The sequence below is a fragment of the Vulpes lagopus genome, chromosome 8, assembly GCF_018345385.1.
Source record: "Vulpes lagopus strain Blue_001 chromosome 8, ASM1834538v1, whole genome shotgun sequence".
Lineage (NCBI taxonomy): Eukaryota > Metazoa > Chordata > Mammalia > Carnivora > Canidae > Vulpes > Vulpes lagopus.
Genome location: NC_054831.1, coordinates 73,495,900 through 73,507,227, shown reverse-complemented (window position 1 = coordinate 73,507,227; position 11,328 = coordinate 73,495,900). Strand labels below are relative to the sequence as shown.

The 11,328-nt window shown below is 43.2% G+C and overlaps 1 protein-coding gene and 1 non-coding gene across 2 annotated transcripts in view; one reads left to right on the top strand and one right to left on the bottom strand.

Annotated features, from left to right (window-relative positions):
* Window positions 1-95: 95 nt before the first annotated feature.
* The window catches only part of CDC123 (cell division cycle 123), a 60,868-nt gene continuing 49,635 nt past the window's right edge, over window positions 96-11,328 (top strand). The window contains exons 1-2 of the mRNA XM_041767274.1: window positions 96-391; window positions 4,839-4,910. Of these exons, the coding sequence (XP_041623208.1) occupies window positions 318-391; window positions 4,839-4,910 (146 nt within the window). The 5' untranslated portion in view covers window positions 96-317. The remainder of the gene's footprint in view (window positions 392-4,838; window positions 4,911-11,328) is intronic.
* LOC121498381 lies at window positions 8,462-8,588 on the bottom strand. The gene has a single exon (XR_005989760.1). It is a non-coding gene; the product is annotated as a U6atac minor spliceosomal RNA (small nuclear RNA).

The following is an 11,328-nucleotide window of genomic DNA, read 5'->3' as shown; positions in this document are numbered from 1 at the left end:
GGTGCGCGGCTCAGCATCCCCCCTCCCGTCCCTCCTCCTCGCCACTTCCGGAATTCCTTTCCCGAGCCGCGGGCGCGTTGTGCGTGTGCGCATGCGCGCGCGCGTGTGTGTGCGCGTCCGACGCGCTCGTGAAAGGACGCCCCGCGAGCTTCCTCGCTCGCGTTCCCGCTACCACCGCCTTCCTTGACGGACCGGAAGAGTGCTTGAGCCAAAACAGCTCGGCGGCGACTTCCGGGACGGGAGACCTGGGTTCCGGGAGGGGGCTTGGAAGGAGAGGGAGAGGGAGCGGCGGCGGCAGCGGCGGCGGCGGCTGGAGGATGAAGAAGGAGCATGTGCTGCGCTGTCAGTTCTCCGCGTGGTACCCCCTGTTCCGAAGCCTTACTATCAAGAGGTGAGCGCGGAGGGGCTGCGCCGGGGCGATCGGCGATGGGGAACTGCGACATTTTGGGGCGAGTCTTAGCTCCGTTCCGCGCGCCCCCCCCAAAAACAGGCCTGAGAGCGATTGGACGGGAGCGCGGGTGCGGAGATTCCGAGTTGCTGGTGGGATTTCAGGGGCGGAGGCGGAGGAGGCTGGCCCCGGCGTTCCGGGGGCTGCGCCGCGGGACGCAGCGGGGCGTTCGCGGGGCCGTGAAGGTCAGAGGCGGGGGACGCGGGGACGGAGCGGGCTGAGGCCCGGGGTCCGCGTCGCCGCCCCTAGACGTGGCTTCGCAGGGGACTTCCTGGCGCCCGGCCTCCGGGGTGCGGGGTGCGCGGGGACAAGCGAGCACCGCGAGCGGAGCCATGCCTGGACTAGGAGCGGAGCAGACTCGGTTTTCTGGTCCCCTGGCCTCCAGCGGGGAAGCCGGCCTGGGTCTGCAGGCGGGCCGAGGAGTAACTGTGTCATCCTGCCCCGGGCCGTTCAAGGTAAAGAGAGGCAAGGCGGCTGGAATAGCCCGAAGTGTTCCAGGACGATCGTTACATCCGGAGGATGATGAAGGAGCAGGCTTCCACGCAGGAGGAGGCAGAGATCAAAGAAGTGCATGTTCACCGACAGGATTTTTCTGTAACTTGCCCGCTTCCCCTTTAGGCCACCCAGAGGAGCAGGTATTTATAGACCAACTGTCCTTTTCCCGTTTAGGCCTCTTGGTGCAGAGTGTGAATAGGGAGAGGGAAACGGTTTTGTTTTCTTTTTTTTTTTTAAGATTTTATTTATTTATTCATGAGAGACACAGAGAGAGAGAGAGAGAGAGGCAGAGACACAGGCAGAGGGAGAAGCAGGCTCCATGCAGGGAGCCCGACGTGGGACTGAATCCAGGGACCCCGGGGTCATGACCTGGGCCAAAGGCAGATGCTCAATCGCTGAGCCACCCAGGCGTCCCCCCGAGGGAAACGGTTTTGAAATCCTGAGGGCATAAGGAGATTACTCAAAGGACGGCGGTTCTTCTCAGGTACATAGAGTCTGCTCCCAGGTGGAGGTTAGAGCAGCTCAGCTCAAAGGAAGATAATCTTTGCATTTGAAGGTGGTTGGAGTGCAGCCAAAAGGAAAGGAGGGGCTTCAGCAGCAGCAGTGGACGTTACACGCAGATGGAGAAGTGATCTGCCCTCATGATAATCCAGTCCTTTGTTACCTTGTATAATTGAAGTAGGCTTTGGGTTTGACATGGTGAGTTATTTGCTTTGGTGTGACTGAAGGGGTGTTTGTGAACCTGTCAGACGTTTCACACTGAGTTCACATGAACTGACCTGCAACTCTCTGCAGGTGCCTTGTGTGACCTCTGGCATAGTTGGCCTTCCCCTCCAGCAGAGGATAGCGGTTCAAGAACTGGATCCTGGAATCAGGGCCCTCTGTCTGGCTTTGAATTTTGGTTCCCCCTGCTTCTTGAGCAAATTGCTTAATCTCTCTAAGCCCCATCTGGAAATATGAGAAAATAATAGGATTGTCATGGGAATTAGATGGGACATTTAAAATGCTTGCCACAGTTTCTGGCATGTAGTAAACACATGGAGACACTGCCTGTTGTTACTTGTTTTTTTTTTTTTTTTTTTCTATTTATTCACGAGAGAGAGAGAGAGAGAGAGAGAGAGAGAGGCAGAGACACAGGCAGAGGGAGAAGCAGGCTCCTTGCAGGGAGTCCAACGTGGGCCTCAATCCTGGGTCTCCAGGATTACACCCTGGGCCGAAGGCAGGCGCTCAACTGCTGAGCCACTCCGGGGAGCCTCTCATTGTTACATTTTGGATTTAATCAAAGCTCTTTGGAAGCAAAATAATTTTAGTTCATTTAGAATGTGTACCATTCATATGAAGCTCAGAATGACAGATAAAGCAAGAGGTGGGATTTTCTGTAGAGCCCACAACTAAGCCATGTTTCCTGACTCTGTTCTTGACTCTGTCTTTAAACTGTTTCTTTAGTCTGTTTAGTTGTGCGGTCATATCACTGGATCCAAATATGTGCCAGGATATCCCTGCACAACCTGGGCCAATGCAGTGGGAGCTGTATTAGCTTTGTCATTGTCATTGTCAGCTTTAATGCTGAGATCATATTCTTGTTACTGACTCAGCATTATTTTTCAGTGTTTATTAATCACGGTTCAAAAAATGATTAGGTGGATAAGAATACAAGTTTATTTTTTTGACAAGTTCTGGAATTTTGACTCAGGCTTAAGAGTCATGAGCTAGATGACTTTGGGCCCCTTTACCTTTCTAAATCTGTTACTTTCTCAAACATAAAGGCTATATTAAATAATCCTTTAAAGGCTCTTTTTACCTCAAAAATTGTATCAGAATAACTTGTCCATATGTATGTAATTATATTCACTTGAATGGGATATGGAATAGGGTGTTGGATATATAAGGTATTGAATAGGTTATAGAATGAGATAAGTACTTTGTCACTTAATTCATTTACATCAGTCAGGCCTCATTGTATTCTCACCTGTACTTGTGTTTCAAGACCGAACTAAATTCTTCTCTGACAGCCTCACTAGCTTTGTGTAGAGCTTGCCTGGCAATGACTTGTTTGTGGCCCCCAGTCTTTCAGGCACAGTTCCTCTTCTTCTAAATTTGGTAGCCCTTGGTACATACCTCCTCACCTGGGACAACACCTAACATGCTGCTGTACTGTGATTTTTTTTTCTTCTTTTGTATTTTTCCCCCTCATAGGCTTTGCATTCTTAATGGAACCACTTGGGTATTCTCCTTGACTTGCATAACTTAATGCACGATACCCTCATTAGGATGACTTCAGAACTGGGAATGTAGAACTCAGTGATCCATGAGAAGTAAGCAGAATCTAACTCCACGCCAGCCACTATTTTTAAGAGTTGAAGACCCTCCAGCAGAAAAAATATGCAAAGAATTCAGCATAGAATCCAACAGGAAACAGTTGTTTAGAATCCAGTCAGGGTTGATGCCACCCGGAGGGAAAGTCCAGGTTCAAATCAGACCTGAGAATTAGTGTAACTCAAAACAAGGGATGTGGACTCTGAAATGATCAATTTGGGGACTTAGAGACATGACCAGCAGAAAAGAGGGCTTGTGTGCTCTCATCGTGGTTGGGAATACCAGCCTAGATGTCTAGGAACTGGCATCTCTGCCAGCATTTTTCAGGCTCAGGCTCCTGAGAAGGTAAACCTCAAAAATTCTCTTGGAAAATGAGTAAGAAAACTTTTCAAGTTTTAAGATACTATTGGAATGTGCACAAGAGCCTTAGATTGCACTTAGGCTTTAGTTTGCTGGCTTGGTTATAAGTTAAGTATTTGGGATGGCTTATTTGTGATTAGACAACTGAAATATTTAAAAATAAAATTGAATAGGTTCTTTTGATAACAGAATTAAAAATTCTAGAGCAACTTTTAAGTTTCAAAGGCTCACTTGAAATTGTTTAAAACTTAGCAGATTTACAAATAGAATAGGAAGATCTGATAGTTGACCTTGAAAGCCTGAAGAACTAGACTTTTGAATATGAAATTATAAATTTGATAAATCAGATATTAGTCTTTAAAACTGAAATAGCCCACAAATAATGTTTTCTATGCACAGAAGCCATTTTTAATTTGCCAGAAAATAAATAAATGATGCGTAAGTCGATGGTGTTCTCGTGCCTCTATCTAAGCAGGCCATCATTTCTTTTTATTGTTTAAAGAATATGTGCCTCAAAGTGATAGCATTACAATAGCAGAATTGCTTGATGATTTATGATCACAGAGCAAAAAACAAATGATCCCATGAGATTTTGAAGTGACTTCCAGGTACGGCTTTACCGTCCCTTAATTATCTGAAATGAATTAAACTAAAGCAGCTTTATGGCTCTGGCAGTCAGTTGAACAAAAGGCCACCCCAACTCATCCAGACACATCATGAATTCTTAGCCTCTTGTGTGCATTGCCAACCAAAGAATGGTTTCCAAATCTTAAGTCTGCCTCTGCCCTCTGTCTTAAGAAGATGGTCAGATGCTCTTTCTCCTTTGTTTGCTGCATTTCCTGTGTTGCTGCAAATATCTGCTGGTGTCTGATTTCTTAAAAAAACGGGTACTCACTCAAAGTGCTCTTGAGCTTCTGCCTTTTGTGCTGTAAATTTATGGTTCTTGGGATTTGACTGGTTTTGTTTCTTGACCCTGATTGTGGTAATACATGAGTTGCAGTTAGTTTAACCACAAGATTTATTCATATTATTCTAATTTTTAGTGTGCTGTTACCAAATGTGTATCATTAACATTTCGCACTTTATAGTAAACATAAAGGGAACAAGTAATAAATTAATTGGGTTTGGAATTTTTTCTCTCTACTTATGGTTGGTCTTTTTAAAATGATGCCTTTTTGGTAAATGCTTTTTTTTTTTTTTTTTTAATTTTTGTTTTTAGTGTCATTCTTCCACTTCCTCAGAATGTGAAGGATTATTTACTTGATGATGGAACTCTGGTGGTTTCAGGAAGGTAATGTATACGAGAAAAAAATTCTTGAAACTTTATCATGAAGAAATGTTGTGATGATTAAATCCAGTAATTTACCACGTTAAATAAATACATTAGCTTTGGCACCATTCTCTCCCTTTTTTTTTTTTTTTCCTAGTTAAAATTATGTCCTGATCTTTGTCCTGTATTTCTCGTCAATGCTCAATTAATAAGATGCAGAATTGAGTAGTCGCCAGGTATGAAATTGGGCAGTCCTTTCACCTTTTTCTTGAGAAAATGGGTGTGATAATAACTCTTCTTTCTGGAGGTGGGGAGAGGGTGGCAGGGGGAAGAGGTCATGCTATGACATACCTCTGGGATCCTTCCTCTTTTTTTTTTTAAGTTTATTAAGTAATCTCTACTGCCAACACGGGGCTTGGACTCAAGGCCCTGAGATCCAGAGTTGCATGCCCTCCTTCCTCCTCCCACTAGCCACTGGCCACCACCATTCTGCTACTTTCTGTGCCCATGATTTTGAGTACTCTAAAGACCTCACATGAGTGAAATCATGTAGTCTTTGTACTTTTGTGACCAGCTTTACTTAACCAGCATGATGTCTTTGGGGTTTGCCCATATTACAGCGTGTGTCAGTTTCCTTCCCATTAAGGCCGCGTACTGCTCAATGGTACCAGTGGGCACGTTCTGGTGCCTTACTCTTCACCCCCTTGCCTGACTTCATTTTTCTGCATAATACTTCTTTGCATCTGACATAGTTCCCATAACTGTCCTGGTATTAGAATGCCGGCTTCATCAGAACTGGGACTTGGACAGTTTTGTTCCTGGCTCTTGGAGCAGTGCCTGACACATAGAGGTGCTTGATAGACGTTTGTTGGGTGAAGGAACTTAAAAATATAATTATAATATTGTATATGTTTTCAATACATTAATTTTTTTAAAAGATTTTATTTATTTATTCATGAGAGGCACAGAGAGAGAGAGAGACGGAGACACAGGCAGAGGGAGAAGCAGGCTCCATGCAGGGAGCCCAATATGGGACTCGATCCCGGGTCTCCAGGGTCAGGCCCTGGGCTGAAGGCAGCGCTAAATCGCCGGGGCTGCCCAATACATTAATTTTTTTAAAGATTTATTTATTTTAGAGAGAGCAAGAGCGTGAGTGAATTGGGTGGGAGTGGGAGGAACAGAGGGAGAGAGAGTGTCTTAGACTCCACGCTGAGCGGAGCCTGGTGCGGGGCTCTATCTCATGACCTTGAAATCACAAAACAAGGCATAACCAACCAACTGAGCTACCCAGGTACCCCACAGTAATACTAATTTTACACCCCCCACTTTCTTTGATGAATTTTCTGTGTAGCCTTCTGGATTTTATTTATGTTTTTTGTATCCTCAGCCTCATAATAACTTGAAAATTATTAATTGGGAGCCTCATTAATTTGAAATAATTGCAGGATAAGGAGACAGTAGAGTAGTTAGGCAAAACTTGACTTTGTGATACCAATGACATAATTTTTATTATTCTCAAATCTGGAACAATAATGAAGTCATATATATGGGACTAAAAAAAATGATTTCTTACCTTAGCAAATACTGGATAGATTTCCCTACACTAAGCATATTGAAGAGCCCCCATGTTTTCCATTGGCCAGACGTGTGCGGGAGCTTGTGGCAGGCCCTGTTAAATACCTTGGAACGGCTCCAGGCAGCACCCTGCTTCACAGCAAGGTGAAGGACTCCGCCCTTTTTGGAGTTGATGGTTCATTCGTGTTTTGTGGGAGTTGATACAGTGTGGTGGCGCTGGTCCTTCTGTCCCACTGCCTACTGTCAAATCATATCTTTGTGATTTCTAGCACTCTGTGCCTCGTTTTCCCTGACTGTATGTAAATGGGGTGACTGATATCCCAGGACTCCCCTTGGGCCGTTACACAGATGAAAGGAGGTAATGTGTAAAGTGTTTCACTCAATACTGGTGTATCATATGCCCTTAAGAAACATTAACTGCTCTCACCGTCGTCACGGATCTTAGTCCGAACATTATACAGGCACACCAGTAAAGATGTAAGTGAAAATTGTGATGAGACAAGAAATCACTGGGGGTGGGCTGGCGAGAGATTGCAGGGAATACCCTGAAGAAGTAACTTAGGAGCCTCTGAAATGGGAAGTTGGAGTGGAAGGTAGTCAGTTGATGGGTGGAGGGAAGAATCTTCCAGGCTGAGAATAGCATTAAGGAGACCTCTGAGGCATGGAAGGTCTTGACCTGTAGGACACTACAAGTGGGTCATGTGGCAGGAGCGTGGAGTGCCAAATGGTGCAAGGGTGGGTTGCTGCCATTAGGGAAGGTTGTAAGAGGGTGTGTGGGAGTTCTGTTAAAGATTCTAGAATTTATTCTGAGGTCAGTGAGAATGCATTAAAGAACTCTGAGGTCCAGTTACCACATGGAAATTGGAGACCAGTTAGGAGGATACTACATTGGATCAAGAGCAAACTGGCAGTGGCTGAACTATGGTGGTGACTCTGGAGGGGGAGAAGTGAGTGGAGTTGAGACGTCTTAGAGCTGTACCTTCAGAACTTGGTGACAGAGAAGGAGGGGGCAAGAATCACCCTCTAATTTCTGACTGAACAGTGAGATGCATGAAGATGTCACTTGCTCAGGCTGAGGAAAGCCTTTGATTTGAAAAGGGTAGTAATTATAGCTTAGATTCCTTTTGTAGGTAAAAACTTGACAATTATAGGTATAATTTAAATGAAGGACATTTATAATAAAATGCAGAGGTCCTGAGTATAACATAAATACATACACCTGTTTCATCACCTTTTCCATGAAAAATAGCAAACATTCCCACTCCCCTAGAAAGCCCCTGCCCCCCTTTCAGGTCGGTCCTGCCTACCGTCCCCAACCTAAGCCAGGCAAACACTAGTCTGACTTACATCTTCATGTCTTAGTTCTGTCAGTTTTAGGACTTCCTAGAAGTGAAATAAGATACTGTTTATTCTTTTGTGTCTGTCTGCTTTACCTCCACATAATGCTTTTGGGATTCATCTGTGTTGCTGCATTTCATTGCTAGGTAGCTTTCTTCAAATGTCTTTTTTTTCCTTTAAAGATTTAGTTTTTAAGTAATCTGTATGTCCAATGTGGGGCTTTAACTTACAACCCTGAGATCGAGAGTCCTATGCTTCACTGACTGAGCCAGCCAGGTGCCCCTAAATGTCTTTTTTTTTTTAAAAAAAAAAAAAAGCTCAGTGTTTATATTTTGTGTGTGGGCTTGGTTGTGTATCCCTCTTAGTATATTCCTTACTATCCTAATCTTTTTTCATTAGAGTCAATGGTGTTTTATATATATATATTTTTAATCTATACGTGTTAATTTTTTAAAAAGTTTTTATTCAAATTCTGGTTAGTTAGCATACAGTGTAATATTGGTTTTAGGTGTACAGTATAGCAATTGACCACTTCCATACATCACTCAATGCCCATCATGACAAGTGCACTCCTTAATCCCCATCACCTATTTCACCTATTCCCCCATCCACCTCCCCTCTGTGACCATCAATTTGTTCTCTACTGTTATCTGTTACTTGAAAAACAAGGGTTAGATGCCTCGAAATGGGTGGTAGTGCCTTAACCATATGTGTGTTGTTAGGCCTGAGAGTCTCTTCCATCCTTGTCAAGAGGGACGCTAACCTTCCTCTCAGTTAATACAATACTTGCTATCCTATTCTTTTTAACCTTTCCATGAAGATTGAGGGAATAAAAAAGTAAGATGACCCTGTAGAGCTTTAATTAACTGAAAATAACATAAACTAAAGAGATAATAAAATTTTAGATGAGTTAACAGTTTTGGTTAGGATGACCTTGGAGAAAAAAACAACCTCCGAGTGATTAAAATCTAGAGTCACTAGTCACAATATCAACCATTAGTTATTGATCTAAGATATCAGTCAACAGAATAAATTACCCTAGGGATAACAGCACAATCCTAGAGTTTATGTCAACAACAGGATTCATGGCCTGGGATCAGGACATCCTAATAGTTTTCGTTTGTTCAACAGTTAAAGTCCTACATGATCTGAGCTCATGCCAGAGTAATCCAGGTTGGTTTCTATCAGTAACTTCTCCCTGAGTTCAGATAGTAACCATTAGGTGAATGAGTGTGTATATAAAATATTATCTATAGAGTACTGTAACTGCATCTATTAACATGAACATTTTAGCTCCTTTGTATGGAATGTTTCTCTGCATCAAAGAATACAGTGTTATAGTGACAGATAAATAAAGAGGAGTTAATGAACTAGACTTACTGAATATTCTTTTATTGTGAGTAGGCCAGTAGTGAACTAGTAGTGGTTATTTGTAGATACCGAGATAGATCAGTTAGGCATCTTTCCTTAGCATGGGACTATGGGAATATATATGACTTAGTTTTTTATTGTTGTTAATTTATTCATGAGAGACAGAGAGAGAGAGAGAGAGAGGCAGAGACACAGGCAGAGGGGGAAGCAGGCTCCATGCAGGGAGCACGACGTGGGACTCGATCCTGGGTCTCCAAGGATCAGGTCCCCGGCCGAAGGCGGCACTAAACCAATGAGCCACCCGGGCTGCCCTGTATGACTTAGTTTTGTTGGGTAAAATAAATTCTGAAATGGTAGGGAGTGGGAGCAATATGAATGCTTAGAAATCCCATCATGTATAAAAATGCCCCCACCTCATTTTTAATTATCAAAGTAATACTTGCTCATTATCATAAACTCGAAAAGTACAGAAAATATAGAGAAGCAGGAAAAAAAAATCACTTATAATTGCACCACCTAGAAGCAGAAGCAAATGCTGTTCAAATATTGGCATATCTTCTCTAGTCTTTTTAAATGTATATTTTAGCCTAAATTATGAGCATACCACATACATAATTTTATATATTTTTTCATTGAACACCATAGCATGATTTTTCCATGTTTTTAAAATGGCATAAAATTATTTTTAGTAATTGCATAATATCCATGTATATGCACTTGGTATAACTGATCTAATTTCATAGTTGTTGGACATTTAGGTATTTACAACTTTACTAAAAAAATTTTTTTACAGTGAATGTATTTTTGCTTGGAACCCTGTTTGCATTTAGGATTATTTCTGTGCAATAAGAATTCCAGACTCTAGTTACAGGGCAAAGGTTATAAAAATTTTTAAGACTCAGGGCACCTGGGTGGCTCAGTGATTGAGTGCCTGCCTTTGGCTTAGGTCATGATCCCGGAGTCCTGGGATCGAGTCCCACATTGTGCTCCCCTCAGGCTTCTCCCTCTGCCTATGTCTCTGCCTCTCCCTCTGTGGCTTTCATGAATAAATAAATAAAATCTTAAAAAAAAAATTTTTTTTAAGGCTCTTGACCAGTATTGCCAAATAGCTTTCACTAACCATTGTACTAGTTATGCTCTTAACACTAGTCCATTAGGGTACCTATCTCAGAAAGCAAAATTTCCTAATTATGTGCTTTCCTCTAGGTTTCCATGTTAGTTGTTACAAATAAATTAAAAGGCATTCCAGCTTCTGAATGGAATTTCTTCAGTTTCATCTCCCATGAAATGAACCTGGCTTTTTGTCTGTTCAGGCTCTTAATCTTCCCAACCTGCCATCCAGTGCTCCCTGTGTTTGTTCCCTGGGTCAGTTGGGGTGATTTTGTTTGCAAGTAACAGAATGTCTTCTGTGGTCCAGGTGTTTGTGTGGTCCCCAAATTCATATGTTGAAGTTCTGATGCCCAGAGATAATCAGTCTGAGGAGGTAGGACTTTTGGGAGGTGATGGGCCATGAGGGTGGAAGCTTCATGAATGGCATTTGTGCCCTAATAAAAGGTCCCCCACTCCCTAACTCCCTAACCCCTTCTGCCGTGTGAGGACACAGCAAGAAGGTGGCCATCTGCAGCTTGGAATAGAGCTGGCCCCCTGATCCTGGGTTTCCAGCATCCAGAACTGTGAGAAGTACATCCCTGTTTATAAGCCACCCAGTGTATGGTATTTTGTGATAGTAACCCATACGGACTAAAACAATATCCAGTTTTAAACTTGACTTAACCAAGGAGGCAAATAGCTTATTTCATAAGAAGCCCTAAGGCATGGCAACTATGGGAAAGTATAGTAGTTCAGTGATGCTAGGACTCAAAATCAGCTTCTCTGTGAACTTCCTGGTTTTCCTCCCGAGTCCAAGTTCACCATAGTCGTTTCAAGGATCATGCCCTCACCCTATCATATCCGGAGTCCAGGATATATGAGATCCTGTCTCACCTCCTTCTTGAAGAGCAGGACAAACTTTCTCAGGAGTTCCCTGGCCCTTGTGGATCAGAGTCAGGTCCCTCACTGGCAAATGGGATAGAATAGCCATGTGTGGTAGATGAGTCTATGTTGTGGTTGAGGCAAAGTCCATTAGGCATGGGGGCACTTTGTTTCTGAAAAAATT